Source organism: Tenebrio molitor, chromosome 7 (assembly GCF_963966145.1).
Source record: "Tenebrio molitor chromosome 7, icTenMoli1.1, whole genome shotgun sequence".
NCBI classification, from domain to species: domain Eukaryota; kingdom Metazoa; phylum Arthropoda; class Insecta; order Coleoptera; family Tenebrionidae; genus Tenebrio; species Tenebrio molitor.
In genome coordinates this window covers 13,127,926-13,152,994 of record NC_091052.1, presented here as the reverse complement: position 1 = coordinate 13,152,994, position 25,069 = coordinate 13,127,926, and the positions used below count along the sequence as shown (strand labels likewise).

General features: G+C 39.3%; 1 protein-coding gene across 6 annotated transcripts in view; it reads right to left on the bottom strand.

Moving 5' to 3' along the window:
• The window catches only part of kug (kugelei), a 166,239-nt gene that overhangs the window by 103,243 nt on the left and 37,927 nt on the right, over positions 1-25,069 (bottom strand). For all 6 annotated transcript variants that reach the window (XM_069053724.1, XM_069053723.1, XM_069053719.1 and 3 more), the window contains exon 3: positions 20,175-23,556. In XM_069053724.1, the coding sequence (XP_068909825.1) occupies positions 20,175-23,535 (3,361 nt within the window). In that variant the 5' untranslated portion in view covers positions 23,536-23,556. The remainder of the gene's footprint in view (positions 1-20,174; positions 23,557-25,069) is intronic.

The following is a 25,069-nucleotide window of genomic DNA, read 5'->3' as shown; positions in this document are numbered from 1 at the left end:
TTTCTTGCCAATTTTTAAATACCAACAACCTGTGCTATCAAAAAATTTGATTAAATTTCTTGGTATTTCTTTCACTAAATTCCGAAAAAATCTGAAAGGTGACAAGATTTTTTCCAGGACAGATCTCGATAGTTCTGTCGGCTTTGTTAATCGGAGTAAACAAGGATCAAAGGGGAATAAGAGATTCCTGTTGTGCAAAATTCATTAAATCTGTGTCTCGAGTGTCTTTGTTGGCCAGCCGGAGTTCCGCATTTGCGTCCTCTTGAAAACGAGTGGTGGCGTCGAAATTAGTGGGTCGAGCTTATTCAGCATCAGGAAATTGATAGAGAGTGGCAAGGTGCGACCAAGCACGCTTACTTAAAGGGTTTTAGTTAAAGTTATTACACACGCTTGCGTAAGCAAATCGGATTGTTGTGCAGAACCGCACTGGGGGGCTCAGTTTCGCGAAAACAGCCAGGACGTTCTCGCATTAACCTGTTTTATAAGTTAATAACAGCCGGGAAAATTGCTTTTATAAATTTAGTTTCAATAAAAGCGGGACCAACTGGTTTATAATAATTTGAGCGGCTTCCTAGTGCAGCTACCTAGACGCTTCTTAATTGTACTTTCAGTTTAATATTTGCCACACACTCCCGTTATTATGTACCATAACCGTACTAGTGCACGCCATTACGAAAATTAATGTTACCTCAAAGCGAAATAATCGTCCCACGTAGTTGATACGGGCGGAATTTATTCCCACTTGCACAATGGCGAATTACATTCGATTCGGCGTTTTTCGCCCCCCCGTGTGAAATATCGGAAGCGGCGCCGATAAATATGCGAAAAAATTCCTGCCGCCGAATTTATTCGAGCAGATTGTTAACGATAATATACAGCGAAGACCAAGCGGCAAGTTTAAATAATAAATGTAACGTTGGCAGCACTGAGTGCGGCTGATTTGGGCAAATGATCGCGCTGGGAGAACCTTAAGGGGGTAAGTGCTGAGATATTAGCCTGGATTCTGGAACATTTGACGCCACCTCAAACCCCGACACGTGACCGAGATGCAAAATACAGATATTATAAAAGCGGGATGACTAATCGATAACCCCGAAGACTGATTAAAGATGCAACATCGGAAACTGTGTCCCGGGGCTAAGTGAAATTGATATGCTAATAAAAGCGCCACCTCCGTCTGAATACTTGAAAGAATTATTAGAATTTGATGTTCCCGAGTGGCACTCTTCGAATTTATTGCGAAATATTCCTAGCTTTTGTTCATCCGGCTGCTGTCAACTGTTCGACTTGTGTACTCCACGATATCGCTTTGTTTCCCGACTTGCTATTTGCATAAAGTAATATAAACTGCCTGAATAAAAACCGACATTAAACCCTCCGTCTGGAAGTAACTTCTTACTGAAGCCGTAAAAAATCAAGACTCGACGAAAATATACATTCCCAACGAGATCAATCGCTATGTAGATCTTGGCAGGCAATCAAACAACCCAAGAATGTGTTCGATTTATTTATCGAGTTTTCACCGACCTAAGACGTAGCTCGCCTTGATGCATGAAGCTGTTTTGCTAGATGAGAAGAGCGGAGGAGTCTTCTAATGAGGCGGAACGTCCGCCGGAAGCTTTTTTAGGAGGCCACTGCAAAAGCAAAACAAAAAGGAATACTACGAGCCTTGCATATGCCATTCAGTGGACCCCTTCATATTTATAAAAAACGTGAAATTCTTATGAGTTTCAATCTCTTGTCGAGGCTTACGCCCTCTTCCGACTTGACTTCTTTATCCTCCGGTGTCTCCTTCTCACCCTTCGGGTGACTTGACAAGATGAAATCAGGTCTTCGCACGATGCGACAAAGGAGAATAAATTAAGACATTCAAAAACTGCGTTCCAAATGATGAGGATTTTTTCAATGCAACAAAATAGTGCACGCGGTTTGGGGAACTTGATTTAAGAATAGACAAAAATGGCAAAAAAATTAATTAGAAATACTTAAAAAAAATCTTTAAATGGTGAATGCCGGGGAAGGTTTTTGAAAAAAAAAAACTGATAAAATCTGAAGAAAATGTATATAACAACAGGTTTGAGAGATGCCAATGAACCTGAAAAGTCTGACGATTAATTAAAAAAAAAAAAAATCTTGTGAAGAAGAAGTGGTAGATTTTCTGGGAAATTTGTGACAAGTTAATAACAACAAATTTAAAATCACAAAATTTTTGCAAAAGCATAATGAAGTAAAAATGGTAGAGGCGCCGAAAATTCCTTGAAAGAGAAAGTTTCATAAAAGAACAGTAAAGAAAATTTATACAGGATGTCCCCAAAAAAGAAGACGAGTCCATAACTCCGTTATTTATCGGAAGATTTTAATTATCTGCACACAAAATTAAATGGTTGTCAATAGGCTATAAAATGGCTTAATAAATTTAAGTATAGCCCCATGGGCTTCAAGGGTAAACTGTCAAAATATTTTTTTTCAAATGGGATTACATATGTTTTTTTAGTAATTCTGATAGAGATTTTTATTCTGAAAACAACAATGTATCACAAGTATACACTTAAATACCAAAAATTCACAAAAAAATGTGTAAAAAATCGCTACTATTGTCTGTGTTCCATTTTGCGCTAAACATTGGCGGCATATCTGCGCAATCCCACATGTTATTATTTGTCATTTGTTTTTCCAGCTACTTTAATTTGGTTATTACATTGTAACGCAATGCATTTTGATAGCTTTTCGCTTTGTGCTCGTCATTTGTTTCAAAAGTTAGTGTTATTTTTTTTATGTGAAGTTATACTTGTGATACATTGTTGTTTTCAGAATTAAAATCTCTATCAGAATTACTAAAAAAAAGTACGTAATCCCATTTGAAAAAAAATATTTTGACAGTTTAGTCTTGAAGCCCTTGGAGCTATACGTGAATTTATTAAGCCGTTTTGTAGCCTATTAACAACCATTTAATTTGGTGTATAGATAATTAAAATCCTCCAATAAATAAGAGAGCTATGGGCTCGTCTTTTTTTTTGGGGACACTCTGTATCAAGACATTTTTCAAAAATACGAATAAAGTTGAAAAGTTAAAAAAGATGAGTAATGTGAAAAATAGTTAATTGTGTTATCAAGGCCAAAAAGTACATCTTTTTCGTCCGAGTGTGAGTCTTCTGGCCGAGGCGCAGTCGAGGTTTGAAAACAGGCGAGGCCAAAAGGCACTTTTTGGCACAGGTGCACATTAAATTTTTTGTAAATATGTATTAGAAATTTATTTTGCACCTATCCTTTTCAGATAGATAAATTTATGAATATAATGTTTTTATAGTATGTATTTGTTATCCAGCTTGCCAACAAAACTAAAAATTTACTATTTGCAAAACAATTATGTACTTATGTATTTACATAATTTATGGTGACAGGACAATTATCGGTTTTGTCGGTTTCGTTGCTAACTTACTAAATAGACCAATAGATGGCACCACGGTCAGCGTCCGAAAAAGAGTTTTCGTCCGCTTGTGAGTTCGTACAATTACCGTGTTCATTAGGGCTGCCTAAAAAATAGTTTTTAAATGTTATAAAGCAAAAATGGTGGATACGCCGGGAAATTCATGAAAAGTCAATATTGTAGAAGCGTAGTCGACATAGACAAAAATGCAAAAGACCTAATTAGAATGATTAAGGAAAAAATAAATTTTAAATCAGAAATTTTTGGAAAAAAAAAGCAAAAATGGTAGAAGAGCCGGAAATGAAAATTCGATAAAACGGTAGAAAATAGTACATTCTTCAACCAGTGTATAATAATGGCTATTATTCAAGAGGATGAAAATTCCAACACGAGTCGTAGACGAGTGGTGGAATCGTCCGATTATTGTTTACAAATCTGATTGGCGATCTGCCGGTGATAGAATGTAAATACTGGGGATTGATTGGCCAACAGCCGTGTGTTTTAGTATTTTCTATCACTGGGTATGGAATTGAACAAGAATGCATTCATTCTTTAATAGTCGTGGAGAAAGTAAATTAAGACAGTTTTGAATGATGAATCAAGCAGAAAAAAATATTGAAAAAATATTTTGTAAACGTTATCAAGCACCGTGTACATTTGGGAATTTTTGAAAATGTTGATGTTTCAAGCCCGCAGGATCTGAAAACAGTTGGTAAAGCGCAAACCTCCAACAAAACAGGCATTTTGAGACTATAAACGTAGCCCTTGGCGCAACATCCTTGTCTTTTAAGACCTCCATCAGTACCACCCAGTTCCCATTTTTACCTCTTCTTCTGTTTTCTCCTGAAGTTTACGACCCCATACCATGTCCCTTTGTGATCTCACCATTTCCATTATCCCCCGGCACGGTCGGCCACGCCCGCGCCAACAATTATCCCTGTTCCTGCACTTACCCATAACCGTATGTAAAAAAATGTAAACAACGTAAAATTCCGCACGCAGTTCCAAACCGGCGATCCGTGATGGGAAAATTTAATTTCAGGCACGTCATTCGCTTTAAAAACGTGATCCGGCAACGCTGCATAATGATTTGTTTGTCGAATAGTTATGGGAAGGATGCCGAAGGGTCATCCCGTAATTTAGGGTATTATTGTTCGCCGTTATCTAAAGTAATGGACAAAGAGAGGAGGCCGCCGCCTCGCGCAGGTATCGGTCATTAACCATCGCCCAATTAGTTAGGTTGGCTTTGTGCGGGGATGAAAAGCGCGGGTGAGTAATCGCCGCCAATATCGGCGGGTGCATTTAGGCGGTTCCGCGTGTCGACCCTTCTTTCATCCGCACCGGCAATTTATTGAAACACGCATTAGACTGAGATTTTTTTTTTATTGAGACATTCGCAGATAAAACCGATCCCGCAGTTCCGACATGAAAAGCGCTTTTAAGCCGCAATTCGGATCGAACGAAAGTGTCGAAATTAAGCGTCAATTATGGGGGCGAGATGGGGATCGGTTTGATTTATAAATGATACGTAAATATGGAAACGGAGGAGGCACACGCGAAATTTGTTCCATAACGCCAGATAAAACGACAAGATGAATAAAATGCAACAGTGTTCCGATAATGCAATCCGACACGGTAAATATTTTACCCGGAGTCACGCCCCTAACCACAGGTGGTTACAGATAAATGCGAACTTTTAACATTTCAATCGCAAAAATGGTGGGTGCGCCGGGGAAGCCTTCGATTTATTCAAGATTTGAATAATAATCCCCGAAAACTACGAATTTTGGGTGGAATTAATACAAATATGTTTCCAAGGCGACAGAAGGGGAGAAAATGGTTGGCAGAGAAAGTTTGACTAGAACAGACTGATGGGAAAGAAATTATTTGATTTGATTAAACTCAAAGGAATATTTTGCAGGAATTGAAGATTTAGAAAAAATGAATTAAAATATTAAACAAGGACCAAAAGTAGGTACCACGTAGACAGGAGTAAAAATATATTTGAAAAAAATATATTTTTTTAATTAAAGCATCTGTAAAAAAAGAATATACGAATAAAACGACTTTCAGTTTACTGCAAAAAGAATTAAATTTTGAGATACTACTTAATAGATTTTAAGGAATAAGAACATTTTTGAGACGTAGAAATAGTAGACTGGGCTGAGATAATTAAGAAAGATTTTTTGATTGGTAGAAATTTTGCTTGTGCATTTTAAATAAAAAATGGTGGATGCACCGGGATAGTTCAAATAAAAGTTGTAAATTATATTGAAAAATTATACAGCAACATTAGCTAGAATGATATACGATGGTTCAGCAATAGATGATGTAAACAATATAATAAATGAAAAAAAAAAGAAAGAAAAGCCTTCCATTTATTGAAGATTTGAAACAATAATTAGAATTTTGGTTTGATTTAATAAATAAATAAAAAATAAAATATATTTTTGGCCTCCTTAACTCACATTTTGAACAGCTACGGTATCTTGATTTTTACCGCCCGGAGTGTGTAAACTAACACGAAAATGTTGTTAAGCTTTCAGGGACCTTCAGAAAAACGTCAGTTATCGATATATGTAATAGATTAATAAATTAATCAAATGTCAACATTTGACAGGTTTTGCAAAATTGCTGGTTACAACAAATTTCAAATTTGAGAAAACGAGTGTGTCGTCGGCTAAAAAGATTAATACATTATTACTAATGCAGTAGGCATTTTACTTCGCTCGGTTCAATCTAAAAACCTCGCGGTGTAAAATGTAGCCTACCGCATTTGTAATGTAAATAAGTATTCAGGGCGATAAAAGGGGTAAAAAATGGTTGGAAGGAAAGATTTGAATAGATTAAATTAATAGGAATATTATTTTCACTTGAGAAAATTGAAAGAAATATGTATATTGAAGGAACAGAAAATTTGGAAAAAATGCTAATAGCACAAAGACCAAAGGCAATGTATTTTTGAGTTGGAATTTGGAATGGTTCTTTGAAAAATTTTGCAAAACTTATCCAAAAATATTACAATTTTAAGTAAAATATCTTGAACAGAAAACTTCTTCTGGGGTTTGAGACTCCGAATTAAAGCATCTAGGAAAAAGAATTTACAAATGAAATGACTAGGTTGCTAGAATAGAAAATTGAAAAAAAAAATCCAAAGCAACATAAAAAAAATATATTAGTAGAGGGTTATTCAAGTTTTACCGCCCACACGATAATCCCTATTAAAAAATTAGAGAAAATTACGAAACTTTAGGGTTACATTGCCTTGATATAAGGCTTCAAATGTGTGCAATCAATTTTCCTTTATCACTTCATTCAGAGCCATAAAATTTAAACAATCGATTTGGAGCAAAAAAAACAATTTTTTCGTACACGCTCATAATTCACAATTAATTCAAAGAACACATTTATGAAATTCGTATCAAAAGAAAATTGTTAGTTTTTTTAATTATTCCAATTTTAATATTAACAGAGAAAAATTACCAAGATTTACAACTACAGTGTCATAAATAAATATGTATCTCATTGTTGGTAAACATCTGTTGAGAACTTTTCTAGTAATTCTTTAATCCCTAAAAGGTACCATAAATAACCCATGCCAACCTCTTTTGTGGAAGTGACCGCCCAATTTAATAACAAATCATAGTTAAATTTTGCACTTTAATATCAAATTCCATTTATTTCAAAAACCGGTGATGTTTTCATGATTTCAATGACACCATATTTTTCCTAAATGTTTTAAAGAACTATCAGTGAAAAATTATATAAATTAATATGTATAACGGTTATCGAATTAAAATGAAATATTTACCTGTTTCATTAAAAAATGTGAAATTTTTACATTTCTACAGCGATACACAATACATAGTTCCTGAATTTTTTGAGAATTTTAAATCGGTTAGAGGTGGGTGTTTTTGATCGGGCGGTAAAACTTGAATCACCCTGTACAAAATTCAAAATTATGTATGTAGTTTGGATCATTAAAGAAAAAAAAAACTAGAAATGGTGGATCCCCGGGAATAATCTAAAATAAAAATAAAGAATTGAAAATTATATCAGAAAATGACTAAAATATTTACAAAAATGACACAGGGTTGTTAGATCTGAAAATATTTAATTTAAAAAACGTCAGAATAGCAAATGTAAAAATTCATAAATGTTTATATCGACAAAGAAAATACGTACGTGAAAAACGCAGGAAAAATCATAAAATTTGAAAATCAAAAACCAATAAAAATACTTTGGGAAAGTAAACGTTATTTTTAGATTTATGTCCAAACTATTAAATTTTCTGACAAAAATGGTGGGTGCGCCGGGAAATATCTTGCAGAATTTGTAATTTGCAAATATCCAGAGTAAGTGATCAAAAATAGCGAAAGATGGAGGGAGTAGAGTCTTTAACAAACGAAGCAGTCACAACATAATCTAAAATCTCCATTTCGGAACTTAAAAATGACAGTTGCGCTTGAAAACATCCAATTCACACTCTCGTTGCAACTGCCAATCTATCCGAACCCGACAAACCCTTCTCGCCGTCGAAATTATTCCAACCTGAACTCGTGTCCGTCCCTCGACCCTCCAAATTGGATAAATACCACGCAGAAAAAATGTAATTCTTATTCCCTCAGGTACTCGTGCATTTTGTGAATTCGTGGTATTTTCGTGCCGCGCCACTCCACCGGAATAAAACCGTACCGGGTAAGACAATAAAAATTAGATTTATATGAGCTCTTACACGCCGAAAATAAAGTGGAAAAATGCCGAGACCTTGACACACAAACTCGGAACTGACATGTTTCAGTAATGACGTATGCGGTAAATACGAAGGAAAAACTCTCACCTTTAGCTCGTAACTCCGGCTATTTTACCGTTGCGTGGCTACATTGTGAACACGAGTTTAGCGAGTTGCATTAAACTTTTACAATACACGCGTCTCTACGTGAACTAAATATTATACACTCGGCTGATTCGCCAACAATAAATATGGCAGTTTATGGACTCTGGTTGACGTCCAAGTAATAGGGAAAATCTGCAACCATTACTGTCCCAGTTGTTGCCCTTCAGTGGCACACCAACAGGGTGACGTTCGATAACTCGATTACCAAACTGCACTTCGGGTTTATTTACGGTGATTTGATCGGCAAATTTAATCTGTCCTCACATGACTGCGTCGGTTTTGTCATCATTAGAACTAGGAGATCGATTCTTCCGCCAAAATAGGACGGCTGAAATAGTCACGATTCATTATTGGATTTAGCGGAGCTTCTTTCGGAAATGACTTCGTTATCTCCTCGCTTTCCACACATAGATAAGTAGAAGTGCACTCGAAAAACGTTATTAATTTACGGGAAATTCGTCGGCGAGGGATGGAATCGCCTCGATCGAAACACCAATAACGTCAACAATGACGGCCGCGAACTTTCAAGCCCTTATCAAAAGAAACGTGATGGTCCAGGATAATATCTTGTCTTCCTCAGGATTTTGACCGTCTCGATTTTCGTTCATCATAAATCTAAGGAATCGGAATAAAGATGTTTGGGAGAATTTTAAAGAGATCAACTGTCACGTTTAGGAAGGATCGTCTCATTATCTCGACGCGCTGGATGAGTCCTTTCTGGAAATCGAGGATAACAAACATTCACGAAAAAATCCATGTGTACTCGTTAACGCCAGCAAATCCGGCAAATGCAAACACTTCGTTAACATATTTAGCGAGCAATCGCGGTTGTTCCCACCTGCAGAATTGTTCAAAATTGCAACTGATAATATTTTGACAAGTTTCATTAAAAAATTTGTATCGATGGAATAGCTCAAAGATTTGCATATAGATTGAACCGCAGAGTAAAAAAACATTTCGGAGGAATTATTGATGGACGAATGGAACAATGCAATCCAGTTGTAATCTAGTTCGCACGCAAAAATAAACTACTTTTTGTATGTAATTAATTTTCTTGTCTGTTCGAGAGGAACGGTAAATAAATATAGTGAAATAATGATCGCAGATACCGGAGCTGTTTTCTATCCGAGATGATTACAATGGTCATTTGTCAAATAAATCAAAAGGCAAGTCGGAATCGATCGATCAGTATGCAACGCAAAAAATGCAATCGCCTTGAATATGTAAACAGGCTGTTTGTATTCCTGACAGTCGAGCTACAAATGTCCGACAACAGCACGGCTGCCAATTAATACAATTAATGAAATGTAAAATCAGACGAAAGTGTGGAAATTTAAAAAACGAAAAACAAAATGTAATTCAATATTTTAGGAGAGCTTTCGAAAGACTCGGCCCGAGGGAGGTGTGGTGAAAAAATTGTAGGAGGCATAAATGGAAAAAATAAATGGGTCTAGAGAAATAAATGAAATGTGGAAATGTAATGCAAAACGGTAAAGTGACAGTAAGGTTCTAGATAAAGTTTTGGTGAAAAACCTTCACGAAAATTATAAATCACAATGAAAATTTTATTGTCGCTAGAAAACAATTACATACATGTAATTAATGAAAAGAAAAACCTCTTGAATACCACAAATGGTGGATGCGCCGGATAATTTCCATTGGGTAAAGAGTTGGCCTTCTACGAGTATGTTGGAAAATGATCTAGGGGCAGTTTACAGAAGCGAAATTAAGTTCATCGTAATCTGATGCGAAATTAACTGAAGTTTCGGATTCATGGGTTAATCGTGCATTAAAATTTAATTCGAATTTAATATTTAATTTTCTTTCTATAATCTGATAAGAATTATTAAAAGGGCAAGGAAAAATAGTCTAGAGCCATTTAGAATTACATATGATAATATTTGACCCCAAAAGAAAAATAATAATTCAGAAACGCAACAAAAATTAATGATGGAAGAGTTGCTAAATATTTTTAATTTTCGAAAGTAAAAAATTAGAAAGGTGTTTAGATTATTAATACTAATGCGTTATGCCACGTGTTGCGTACAAAATTTTATCTACGACGGTTGAGATTTAAGAAAAAAGCCAAAATCAAATTTAAGTTTTTAAAAAACAGAAACCTGCCTTTAGAAACTGATGCAAATGTGGTCTTGTCACTTTTACCTGATCTAAAAAAGTCGAAAAAGATTTTATAAACGTTTATTATCGTTTGGGGATTTTTTTATATTACACCACTAGTGGAGTAATGAACTTCATTACTCCACAAACAGGTCAAATGGACGATCTAATAAAGCCTTTACAAAGTAATCGTAGACAAAATCTAAAAAAGTGATTTGGAAACGTAAAAAAAATTATTCTAAAGGATATGAGAAATTGTCAAGTTGAAAAAAAAATTTCGATATTTAAATATTTTTCGAAAATTTATAAATGGCTTGACGCGAGTGAGGTTTAAAAAAATAGTAACAGTTGTAACATTTCAGATTTTGGAAGACGATTATAATGACGTGAAAAAATAAACGGACTGAGAAAAAATGCAAAAAAGTATCGCGCATTCAAATGAAATCCTGAGCTGGGAAGGTGTTGGAAACCGTCAATTGTTGTACTTTTTTAAAGCATAGATTAATTGGAACATGTTGACAGCTAACCTAAAATTTTGAGCCAAAAAAATCTTTCTTTTTTTCTTTCTTTGCAATGTTTTACATTAAAAATACAATAACTTGACGATTTCTATAATCGAAGCAAATATCCCTTTACTGAAAACAAACATGTTCAATTATGTCCCGATTTAACATAAACAAATGTTATTCCTGTCAAACGGCGGGAAATTCAAACTTCACACTGTTCTAAACGGTTTAATTTTTCCAACGCCTACTCAGCCCAGGATTTCATTTGAACGTGCGATAGTTTTAGATTTTATGTAAAATAATAAAAACTAAAATTGGAAATTGAAAATGTGTATTTTTGTATTTAAATAATATACTTATGAAAGGCTTGAAACAAATGAGATACTCAAAAAATGGTTAGTTTTCGGATTTTGGGAAGATATTCCTGTGAAAAAATTAATTTATGTTTAATGTTAGAAAAAAGAAAACAAAAAACCTGTTTATTGTTAGATTCCTGATAAGAGCCGGTAACGCACCCACATTATTAATTGATAACAATCAGAATATTAAAAAGGGAAAGTTGGAAATAATCATTCAAAAGCATTATAAAAAATTATGTTGTTTGTTTGTTGGCATTAATTAAAAGGCCTTAAAAAAATTGCTTATTGAACAAACACTGTTGACAGTTTATTACAGACACTCGACGATAACAAAACAACAATATTTGTTACAAAAATGCCTAAATTGAATTCGGAAACTCTGTTTAGTACTCCTCCCAAAATATCCTGTTTCGCGATACATTTTATATTAATATACAAAAAATTAATATTCACCAAATTAAAATTTGTATTTTATATTTCGCAAAAATTTAACAGAGCAAACAATTTGTTGGCACATTTTCATCGTAATTTTTCCGCTCTTCGCCATCGACAGATCTCATCCAGTCGCACCCTCATCCCTTTCCAGATAATCTGTGTATTTTCGTCGCGTCTGTGGGACCAGCTTCGCGAGTCCCCATCTCGAATTATCTCCTCTCGAAACAATTTCCAAATACCATAAACACACCTTATCGTTATTTTGTTTATTTAGGAAAACTATTGGCTTTCCCGCCATTACATAAACGGCTGGTTGGCGCTTGTTTATCCTGCATAATGATTCAGTGAGGGTGCGCTTAAGGACCGTCTAGTGCGGGACCGTTACATATTGCCCCTGAATAGATGGAGCCGTTGTTGCGTTATTGCCGGAAATAAAAAGAAAATCACTGAAAATACTAACCTCGTCCGTGACAAACAGCCCCGGTTATTAGTATCGTTGTTATTAATTTAGTGGTGTCGAAAGTGTTATTTAGGACACCGGCTCGCTTCCGCTGGAAACCACTTCGAACCAATAACAGAAAAACAAAAGCATTTTCGGTACATTGGCGCTCAATCAATCGAAAAATACGGAGTGTCCGAAGTTTAGGAATGTCGGAATTAAATCAGTCTTCGCGTTGAGTTGGCCCGATCGGGCCGCAGTGTCAATCCAATCAGACAGGACCGTAATAAAACAGCGTTCAATCTATTTGAAGCTTTTATCTCCTTATCGATATCGCCACTTCGCGGTCATATGCATGCCGGATGTATTTCCGATTGGCGATGTGCACCTCATCTGCAGGCAACAGATTGCCGACGTAAGTTCGACAAGAATATTATGTGCCGTCAAATTTACGACTCAAGTTTTTCCTCTCCTAAGAATCCATCACATCGCGGTGGAAATGAGACCAAGAAAACACACCGAATTTTGTGTTGTGGTATTAATTCTCGCACACATTTTCCTACAGTTCCGGATTGAATAAAATTACTGCAAAACTTGCGCCAATAGAAAATGAAATTTTCCGCGTGGCTTACGGCAGAAAGAGGATTCCTGTTGATAGGATTTAGTTTCACTCCTTTATCAAGCATGCGTTTTCGAAGCTTTGTTGCTCATCACGTTCAACCAGGACGAAGTGGATTATTTTTCTAGAACGTGCCGGTGGGCGGCGTTAAATTTATTCCGATTTTTTGATTTTGTTCAGGCACACGGATCATTTGTTTACATTGGTCGGATATTTTTTCCCGACGATGATAATAACCCAGAACTCGCCACATTCCGCACTCTCCTCTTATTTATAATAAAAGAGAAACACGTCACTTTTCGTAAATAAACAAAACGAAATGTGTCGAATTCTTCGGATGTCACTGCTCAAGTTAAAACCGAGCTAATTATGCTCGACCCCGGTAAAATTTTAATAACGTGAGGTGGTGTGAAGGCATTACGAAAGAAGTACCCGCTGCGCAAGATATTAAATTTCCGGGGGCATTCCTGGAGGACCTTGATCTCGAAACAAATAAAATGTGCATCTCACTATTTCAATTATGAGCCGTCAATTCCGGCGGCGGCGTGAAGACAAGCGTCGAACGCTACACTCCGGGAGCCTCAACAAGGTGTCTCATAAAGTAGATTGTCATTTAAAATTTCTGAGCTTAGGGTAGCCGGAGCGAACCGTATTACGCCCGGATTCGTTCCTCGAACAGCTTTCGCAAAATTTCAACTCAATATTTAAAATCGTTCCGTTGAAAAACTTTACTCGATGAAATCTCCCCGAAGAAGTGGAGGGGTCGTTGTTTTGCGGCGGTGCAATTATTGTCCTGTTTAGCGTTGTGGGGCGCGTCGACGTCGATAAAGGATCCATAACTGGGAACGGACAAGTTTACGAGCAACACTTTTGGGCCTATTTTAATTTGGGGGCTTATGGCCGATCGGAGTCTTGAATACTGAATGTAAACAGGCTCGAACGAGGATGGGTTGCTACAGGAAGATATTTATGCGAGCTCCTTTATCCCCAGATATACATATTTTTTTATTTGTAAACAAGCGAATGTGATGTAATTTCGGCCGGTTTTATGAGCCGGAAAAGGCGGTCCGATTAAAATGCTCCGGCGCGATTTTCCCAAATCCACCGAAAAAATAGACACTGGGAAAATATCGACCGCGGGTTTCGGGGGTAGATCCCAGACCTGAGTATTTGCCAAGTTAAACTCTCATATAAATAATTTAGCAGTAGTCATTTACTTGAGCCGGAGGGCTGTGTCGAATAAATTTCCATTTGATCAATACTAATACATCAACAAAACAACGACAGCGACATTTTAAACTTGCAATGCTGTTACACTTCCCCACATTATAAACAAAACCCGGGAGCATTTCGTTGTTTTATTCATGGGGAATTACCAAACAAAAAAAAAAAACAAATAGCGCTGGTGTGAAGTATCGATGGACAAAAAATTAATTTCGTCTCCTACCACTCCGATAATAATTTGTTATTCGCGTGTCAAGAAAAAAATCTTCGTGTTAAATTAGCGAGATAACAGTTATTAATTATCGCTCTAAATGCATTTCCACGGTAATCCACTTGAAACTACATTTTATCGTCGACGATATTTCACCAGACCTAATATTAGTACCGGAACAACCATCGAATGGAAGTTTCGCTGTAATATCCCAACAAAGTCCGCGGGGACCGAACCGGAGGAAATAAAAATTTCATTTCTTAACACAAATTCCATCTCTACTTCTTGCACGTTTCCGTCCGGCTCTAATTATCTTCATCAAACACAACAATATTCCGGATTAAGTAAATATTGATTAGAACTTGAACAATAACACAGGTGAAACTAAATGATAAAACACCAACAATCATTCCCTGATGTTATTACATCACTTGGAGCAGATAAACAGGCATAGTGTTATTGTTACAACCACTCCCAGCTGTTGAGCTGCATTTGCATCTCTGCAAGCCGGAATGGGGTCTTTCGTAAATTAACCTCGGAGGGGTTGATTGCAGCTGTTGCACTCTTACCCCGGTGCACGTAACGCGACAAAAACGGTATTTATTTTCTAGTTACTTCCCCACAACAATTAAAATGATTTAATGAGTTGCTCGGCGACCTGTAAATGCACCATCCTTCGCATTAGAAGCGTTTAATTTTGGCAATAATTAGAAGACGGGGAAAAAATTCGAATGGACTTTCGAATTTAATCTGTCTTGTGGAAACAGTACTTGGGGTACTGGATGTTTGATTTTAATTAGCTCCGAGTGTAGTTCTAAGACGGCTGAAATGATATCTCTAATGAAACTTGAACATGTTTGTCGAAAACTTGGTAAATATGGAGTCTGATGAATAAAACACCTTTCAGAAGTACTAATTGGGAGTTGGAGAAATGGTGTTGCGATAAAACTTCCTTTTTAGGTTCGTGACAAGGTGTCGGTGAAAAAGTCTTGGCAGAAAAAGCACAAAACTGGATTAAACAAAGATTACAGATCTGTAAATAAGTTAAATGCTTTCGGCAGAAATTCTACAAAAAAGCAAATTGATGCAAGCAACAAGAGAAAAATTGAAAGGCAAAAATTATGAAAATTCGATTTTCCGTGAAAAATAATTTGTGGATAAATCTGGTCAGGAATAACTAATTTAAACAAATTTGTTGAATCCTACAGATGTCCAAATGTGTAAAAAAAAAAACTGAAAAAAAAAAGAAAAACTGTAGGTCTTAAAAACTAAAAAAAAAATCTACTTAATAGGCAAATCTGTAAGTTTTAACATGAAATGAAAACATTATTAACATAAGTTAGGAATAAAACAGTCAATAAAACAACTTAGGATAAAAAGCTTTAATTTTGAATTTTTTTTTATAATAATAAAAATGGTGGAGGCGCCAGGAAAATTTCTAGTTCATAAAAAGTGTTGCAAAAATAACCAATTTGAATGTTTCCTTTTTGCAAAATTTCTCTCAGGTCTCAGGGTGAAAATTGAATTAACGATTAGAATAAAATTTGACCGAAAATCAAAAACGGAATGAAAAAAAAATATGAAAATTCGATTATCAATAAAAAACAATTAAAAGGATAAATCTGTTCGGGAAAAACTGCTAATTTAAGCAAAAAAAAAATATTGGATACGACGAAAAATTAGGAAACTGTATATCTCATTATATGTAAGAGTAGGTACATATTAAAGAACAAGTTTTATAAGAGTTGTTTTGGCGCACGAGTCCCAGGTGTAGAAAACGAGTCGTAGGGGAGTTTTCTATGGGACGAGTGCGCCAATGCCCTTATAAAACGAGTTTTTTATGTTATTTTTTCGGCACTTTTTATTTTTAAATAAAAAAAAAATTCAAATTCTAGGGAATATTGCATTAATTAATTCAAGGTAACGGATGCAACTATATCTGCAATAGATGTTAAAAAGTAGAATTTGAATGTTAATATTAGAAGTTTTTTGGTGTAAATGACAATAATACACTGAAATATTGATAAAAATTTTCTTAGAGATCTATTAAACCACAAGTGCTTTAATAGATAGCCTTAAACGACTCCAACTTGAATATAATAATAGACCTATTAAAGACGCAAATTCGAAAAAGAAATATTTTAATTACCATAAAACCTAATTCGTAATAAAAATTCCAGATATGCATAAACATTCTGAAAAAAAATTAATGTGTGTTAAAAATGTCAATACAAAATGTACCTACATAAAAGGCAAATCTTTAAACTTCCACATAAAATGCAAACATTAGGAACTTTTAAGATAAAAAAGAGCATTTTAAATTTTTTTATAACAATCGATGCGTCAAAAATGAAAATATGGTGAAAAATATAAAAATTCGCTTTAGTTCACAACAACAAAATCTAAGAAATTCTTGAGAGGATTTCCCTTGCCATTCAACGTGGAAACGCTGCAAGCATTCGGGGCATTTTTCCAGATTCCCCATTATTATCGGAAATTTTTGCATTGTAAATCAAAAATGTTATGTAATTATGTTTTTAATGAATTAAAATAGCGCCAACAACTTTTACAAAAATGCACCGATTTGAATTTTGCTTTATGCTATTCGTTTTGATGCCGATCGGGTCAGTAGTTTTGGAAATAAACGCATTTTTGTCAAATTTCTTCACGAACACGTCTAAAACGACGTCTCTAATGAAGCTTGACCATGTTCGTCGAACACTCGGTAAGTATGGAGTGCGATGAATAAAACACCTGTCGGGGTACTAATTGGGATCGGGCGAAATGGCGGTGCGATAAAATTCCCATATTAGGCATGGAAGATGGAATCGGCGAAAAAGTCTTGTTAGAAGAGGTCGATCGGGTCGATGTGGTCGTTTTGAGTTTTGTTGGACTCTGCGGGGTGTTCGCAGTCGAGTGTTTAGACATCGATGGATGTAAGTCAGCGGGGTAAAACGTCTCAGGATCAGCGATAGAAGCGGATGTAGCGTGGCATACGAGCCAATAAAATTCAAAACCAATCTGGCCCAAGACAGATATATGCAAACTCGGGGCCTCGATACACGAGGCCTAACATCTAAATCAGGCGAGTGTGGCGCTTGTGTGCTCGACCATAGAATCGGGTCCATGCAAAATGTAAACAAGATTCCACACCGGAGATTGTGACGGTAAAAACTTGCAAATCTCGTCGAATTGGATGTCCCCGGAGGTGAACAAATCGGACCTATCGGGGACGTCATCGACTCGATCTAATGACTTCTGGGGTGGTGCACCCCGCTAATCTGCTTAAAAATTCCGCAAGAGGGGCATAAATCTGGCGCAATCCGACCAGATTAAGATCCCACCACGAAAAATTGATTAAAAGTTGAGCTATTAAATTCGGCGCAGCTGCAGCTTGATCGCTATCCATAAAATCAAGATATTAAGAATTTTTCATGTTTACGATACTCGCGGCCAACTTTTCAAACAACGCAAATTGAAATTATCTCCGCGATGAGTCCCCCATTAAATTTTAATTTCGTCGGGATCCATCTAAAATGTGGAGAGGTGTTCCGCCGATCGAAACGCTGACGATTCAATCCAATATAAAATTATTAGTGCGAATAAATGAAGCGGGATCATTGAAGAATTAGGAATGGCTCCCTCGGGATATAACCGGCATACGACTCCTGAATTTCTAAATAGAGTAGGTACAAAAGAATTCGATCCACTTGTCTGTGTCTAATGCGAAATTATACCCCGCTCGTCGGGAGACGTACCTTCAGAATTAATCAAATCATGGAACTCACCCCCTCATCAATCATAATCGAGTTCCAAATAAACTTTTACGGGGGCTTATACCCCCGAGGCAGACACAGTAAATAACATTTTTAATAAGAATTTATTCCAAAAAAAAAACAAGAGGGAGAGTAAAAATGCCAGGGTGCGGATCACCCGTCCGTCTGAACATGTTAATACGAGATATCTTGCAATTTATCAGTGCGAATTTACATACAGGAGTCTCGTGTGATGAAATACATTTCACGGCTAATTTAAAGGATAAATAAGCAACAACCCCACATAAATTCGTGATATTTGTTCGCCGCTTTGCCGGCATGAAAGCCACGAAATGAATAGGCCACATCGGTCCCGATGTGGCGGCCTGAATTTTAGTTTGAATGGGATTTGATTGTGGCACCGATGCCATGAATAATGCTTCTTTGATTACCTAGCGCCTTCATCTGCTCCCGCGGATTCTATTGATTGAGGGGACAACCGTGAAGTTTCGAGTGGTTGAGAGAAAAAAGCCCGACTCCCTCTTTGAAAGTTGCCGCTCGCCATTTGACGCCAACCCAACCGGGAATATGTAAAATCGTAAATATTTTATGTTCGGAAATCTATTGAATAAAAATGAAATTATGCTTAGTTCAGCCGGAGCTGCTCGAATAAATCGGCGGAGTTTCGCCGTTCGACGGCCTAAGTAGGGATGAATGAGCTATTTGGCAACTATAGACCGAAAATTCCGCTGCGGATTGGAACCTATCGATTAACAGTTATTCTTTCTCTGCAGGAAACATAGAGGACGATCGACATTTGTTTGCACACTTTTCCACCATCGACCGTTGTTCTGTCGGTCGTAAATTAAAAATTTGGGGTAGTCGACGCAACCGTCTGGATATCCTCGATCAATTTGCGGCTGCAGCGGGTTATTTGTAGCGAGAAATGTACAACAAAGCCCTTGACAGCACCGACGCCAATTACACTCCAACTATCTCGTCTCAAGACTGCATACCTCAATGAATTTCAATAAGTAAGATTGTACACGAGACTCTGGGGTAGACTGAGCAGAAAGTAAAAAGACAGCTGGCGGCGTTTGCACAAGTTCGGTTTTGCCCTGGAGGCTCTCGCTACGTTGTAATTGTATAACTGGTTAGATTTATTCTTATAACTCAATAGAAAGTTTGTTTATACTCGGCTGTCTTTAATAAAACTCACAATAGAACAAACCATTTTCCGGGCCTCGGATCTTGCACCGATTTGATGCTCCATTTCTCGGCAAAAATTCGCTCCGCGGAGTGGTGTTAAATAAAACGCCACTTGAACTCATGCAGATTCCCTCCTGCCAGATCGACCAGTCAATTCGGATTGCCAAACGTACATCTCCGATAGGAAATGAACAAGAAAATTTATAGTGAATTTCCCATTTAAGGATTCAATTTCATTAGGAACTGCACGTTATCCGCGACAGTGCATTGGAACATCTCCATCTAAATTATTCGACCTGGAGAAGTTGGACGCACGTAACTCAAGTCGAGACAGTTCTGAAGCATCTTTCTGATACTTATATCTTCGTCGCATAATTAGCGAAGTTAGGACCGTCAAAAAAATTCAAAGTGGGGAACTCTCAAAGGGAGGAAAGTGTGCTGAATAAAAACTCGAAAAGTTTCGGAATTGAGAGAAAGTTCACCTTTGCACTTTATTAAAATTAAATCAGGCGTCCGACCCTCAAAACTGTGTTTTTCTTTATTTTGCGGGTTTTTCGAATCGGTAATTGGCGAACTACCTAATCATCTCTCGGTGGATATTTGAGCGAAAAACGAGATCTGCTCTCCTTTGACATGGGCACAACTTTATCTTTGATCTCGTGGCATGATAGTTAAATATTTTCCATCATTAAAAAGCGCCGCCTCTTCCACGTGATTTCCATCGAGGAAATATTTTGTTTCCCGATCTTAATCAACCGAAACACGTTTTTCGATTAATTTCGGGCGGCGTTAATTAAAACAGAGAATAGAAGTGCTCCGGCACAACACAAACGGAGGCGAATTAATTTTTGTCGATTATGTAAGCCCGATATTCCGTTTATTAAACAAGAAAACAACGATGCAATAGTGGCGGCGTTGGTCGACCCGCCAACGGTCAGATGTACATAGTCGGCCGCAACGACAATTACACCTCACCTTCATTATCGATGGAGAAGATCCCTATCCCGTCGCCGCCCCTGATGGAGTATTCGATGTTGCTGTCGCCGCCGGGCGGATCCGCGTCGGTGGCGTTCACTTGCATCACTACCGTCCCCACCGGTCTGTTCTCCCTCACCGTACCGTTCAACACCAGATCACCGAATTGTGGTGCGTGCATGTTCTCGTTCACGTCCACCACGTAGATTGTCACGCTGGCTTCCGACGACAACGAGGGGTTGCCCTTGTCGTTGGCGAAGGCGATCAAACTGTGCACTTGCCTCTCCTCGAAGTCCAACGGCTTGGTCGTGCGGATCGTCCCCGACAGGCGATCGATCTTGAAGGTGCCGTCGCTGTCGCTGTCCTCCAGAGAGTAGAGCACTTCGCCGTCGCTCCCCAGGTCCGGGTCCGACGCCGTCACCACCGCGACAACGCTCCCTCTCGGGATGTCCTCCCGGATCTTGACCGTGTAACTGGCAAGACTGAACTTGGGGGCGTTGTCGTTGATGTCGTCGATAGATATTCGGACCAGTGCCTCGGAGTACAACGGCGGGTTGTCCGGACCTTTGCCGCCGCCGTCCGTCGCCCGGATTCGCAACTCGTACAAATCTTGCCGCTCCCGGTCCAGATTGTTCGATACGGTCAAAACCCCGCTCGTCTTGTCCACCGCGAAATCTTTAGTGTCCGTCACTAACGAGTACGTCACTTTGGCGTTGTCGCCCGAGTCCGCATCCGTAGCGTTGGCCCTGAAGATCGCGGTACCGTTTAACGCGTTTTCTGTCACGCGGAAACTCGCGAGGGATCGCTCGAAGACCGGTTCGTTGTCGTTGACGTCCAACACGGTAATCGGGAGCATCCTCGACGTTGACTTCTGCGGTTTGCCCAAATCGTACAAACTAATGTTCAAAAAGTACTCCGACTCTCTTTCCCTGTCTAGATATCCGATGACTTTTAGTTCACCAGTGTCCATATCGACGCAGAATTGCGAGTGTTTGTCGCCTCCTGATATGCCATAGATGAGCTTCCCGTTGTATCCCAGATCCCTATCACGCGCCCTCAACTTCAACAAGGTAGTACCGAGAGCTACCGACTCGTTTACTTTGATCTCAGCCGGGAAATCGATGAATTCGGGGGATTTCAAGTTCTGGCCGTAACGAGTGGGCATCATCGGGAACTCCTCGGGAGTCGGGGGTTTGTTGTTGTTTTCCGCCGCCGCCAGTACTTCGGTCAGTCTCCTGGCGACCCCGGTGTCTTTGCAGTCGAAGGCGCCGGTGTCGTCGCTCAAGAGTCTCCCCCCGGAAGGTGAGTTTCTCTTGGCGTTGACCAGTTTGAAGTGGACTCGGGTGATGTCCGCGAAGTGAGTACCGTCAGTTGCGGTCACGTTGATCTCCCTCTCTCCCACTTTGAGGTCGTTCAGGTCGCAACTGACGCTGATGGTTCCGGATGTGGCGTCGATGCTGAAACAGCCGTCGTGATTTCCTGAGACGATCCTGTAGCTGATGATGTTGCCGGCGTCGAAATCGATCGCCGACAGCGTGATAATTTCCGAGCCTATCGGAACGTAGCGGGGGATGTAGCCGGTGCATTCGACCTTCTCGAACTGGGGCCTGTTGTCGTTGATGTCTTTAACCTTCACAGTCAATTGCATTTCCGTTTGCCGTCTGTACGGCAAGCCCCAATCGGACGCCCTCACCCTCAAGACGTACTCGCGTCGCATGCTCTCGTAATCGAGGAGCGCGGCTGTTTTGATGACGCCCGAGAAGTGGTCTATCTCGAAGGGTACTTTGTTGATGTTGGCGATCAAGTAGGAGATGTAGGCGTTTTCGCCTCGGTCTTTGTCCTTGGCGTGCACGGTCGTTACCGACGTCCCCGCCGGCAGGTTTTCGTCGATCCAGACCGTCATCTCCGGCTTGTCGAAAATTGGATCGTTGTCGTTCGTGTCCTCGACGTAGACCTTGACTTTAGCGGAAGACTGTTTTCTTGTGCCGGCGTTGCCTTGGTCGATCGCCGAGACCGTGAGGCTGTAGAACTGCTTGCTCTCCGCGTCCAGGGGGACGGCGGTGTAGAGCATCCCCGTCTCGGGGTTGATGTTGAATTCGCCACCCTCGTTGCCCCCCACGATCTCCAAGAACACCTGGGCGTTGCGGCCCTCGTCGGCGTCCGTCACTTTCAGTCTTATCAGCGGAGTGTTGACCGGAGCCGTCTCCGGCACCTTGACCTCGTACATTTCTTTGTTGAATACGGGGGCGTTGTCGTTCAGGTCCGTCAAGTGGACGGGGACAGACTTGTAGCTCTCTCTGGGCGGCACGCCGCGGTCGACGGCTCGCAGCTTGAGGGTGTACCCTTGAGGGGTGGTCTCCCTGTCGAGCAACTTCAACACCTCTATATTAAATTCGCCCTTTTGTTTCGTCGGACGGATGCGAAAGTGACCGTCGGGGTCCCCGTCCACTATCTCTAAACTCTTTATTTCGCCGTGGACGCCGCTGTCCTTGTCCGACACGTTCACTATGGCGTAGATGTCGGCGTTCGAGTTCTCGACTATCTGGGGATGCCTCCTGATCCGAATTTCCGGAGCGTGGAAGTTCACCTTCTTCACTCTGATCCGCACTTTGGCCTTGCTCACCATCCCAGAGCCCTGCCTGAAGAGGGCTCCGCGGTCTTGACCCAGCACGGTCAGCTCGTGATATGTGCCCTCGTTGTACCTCAACGGCCTACTCAACGAAATCACTCCGGACATCGGGTGGATCGCGAACTTGTCCGTTTCCTCGGCGAAGCTGTAATAAATCTCGCCGTTCCTCCCCAGGTCGGCATCCTCGGCCACCACTTTCAGGATGCTCTGATGTACGGGCGTGTCCTCGAAAACCGTAGCGTTGTACTCGGTCGGATAGAACAGCGGATTGAGATCGTTAGTGTCCAAGACCGTAACCACGACCGTGGTGTCCACCGAGAACGACACCTTCTGCTTGCCTTCCCTCTTCGCCGCGGTCGCCCGCACTTGCAGCACGTATTTGTCCTTGCGTTCGCGGTTTAAGACGTCGTTGTTACCCGTTCGAGTCCGTATGAACAGAAAACAAAAATCACCTACTAGTCTATCTTCGGCTTTGAAAAATTTGTCCCTGTCCCCGTCCACTATCTTATATCGTATGTCGCTAAGCGCATTCGACCGCACGTGGATGCCCATACGCTCAGCACCTGGTGCTTGCGTCGCGTAAGTCTTCGCGACGCTGTTCTCCGGTATGCTGACATTGTACAGTTGCTTCGAGAATCGGATGTCGACGTCTGTGCTCAACGCCCCTTCTGACTCTACCTGGATAAGCACGATCACCAGGAGGCAACAGGCGAAAGCGCTACGACGCATCATCTCAGCTCATCTCCATTGCACCTGCAACAACAACAACAAAAAATTAATACCTCTTCCATTACCGGGTCTTAAATTAATCCACCAAATATCCCGGATCTTCTGCACAGAGCATATTCCACAGTCCTAATCCCAAAATCCGTACAAATAATTTAATACATACTTAATAGATAATATGTAATATGTATGTAATTATTATTTGATTTCAAAATGTATCTTTACTCCGTAATATCGCAATGACCGTTATGATAAATTTGAAAAGAAACGAAACAAGAAAAAATATCCTGCATGAATGACTAATATAACAGGCCTCAATGCCGTGCCCTGTGATGATACTCGTACGGCGAAAGCTTCATAATCTTCCTGCGATCAGTGAGTTTAGGCAACATCTCCATGCCATCAGTGAAGTTAAGCAACAACAACCGTGGTCAGTCTTTGGACGGGAAACCGCATTCCCTTGTACCTTTAATAATTCATAGCTTCCCTACTTGCTTTCAAAATTACCTGTAATCCATCATTTTCTCGGAACTTTATCAAGTTATGTTATATCATATGGATTTCTTTTATCATCATTTCTTACATAAAGAGTACTTAAAATAAAAACCATTCTTGGAAAACGGCGTCAGACCGCTTTCTGATCTAAACCGGTACAATTTTGTCAGTTTCCAGAAAAAGCAAATATCTTTTATCTTATCTTTGTTGATTTAATTTTGAGCGATTGAACAGAGTTTTGTACGAAAACAGCATTTTTAATTGCTACTGCACCAAAGCAGAAAGAAAAGAAAATTTTTGAAATGGTAATAAATTTGAATTGTGTTGGAAACAACTTTTGAGGCCTCCCCACCAGTAGGTAGTCATTCAATTTGAAAGAACAAATTAGACAAAATAAACTGAGTGGAATAATTATGTCTGGCGTGTTTGGTGTGCTAATTTCGCCTGAAATATTTCCTATACATACAAAAATATTTCATGAAATAATAAAATTGTTTTTGTGAGAACCTGTTACTCGGAGCTTGCATTATTCATGGGGCTCAAATAGTGTCATCGGACCCGTCCACCAGAGGTTAAAAGGCTGCGTTTGTGGAGAATATTTCAAGACCAAACCCGCATAAAACAAAACATTCTCCACGATATTTATTGGCTTGTCGATGACGGCGCCGGGTTTTACGTTACATCAAATCTAGGAAGCGACTAATTGCGGGTTGCCCAAGTTCAGTGATTTATAAAAATGGACAAGGTCTCACCTGTTCATTAATTAGACGAGTTGTGAATTTGTAATCGAAGGAAACGCAGGGAGACGGCCAGACTGGCGGTTAAAAAGCGATGTGCATGCGGTTTCGGATTCACATCACAAACACGAGGGTAATGCAGTCTCGCCAACAATAAAACTATTAAAGAATAATAGTGGCGAGTCGGGAGTAGCTCGGAAAATGCCAAAGAATTGAATGTAATGGAATTTGTGAGGCATCAAGTGCAGTAAGGCACGTCTCGGGTCCGACACATCAAAACCACATGGTCAAACCAATTGGGTAAAAGT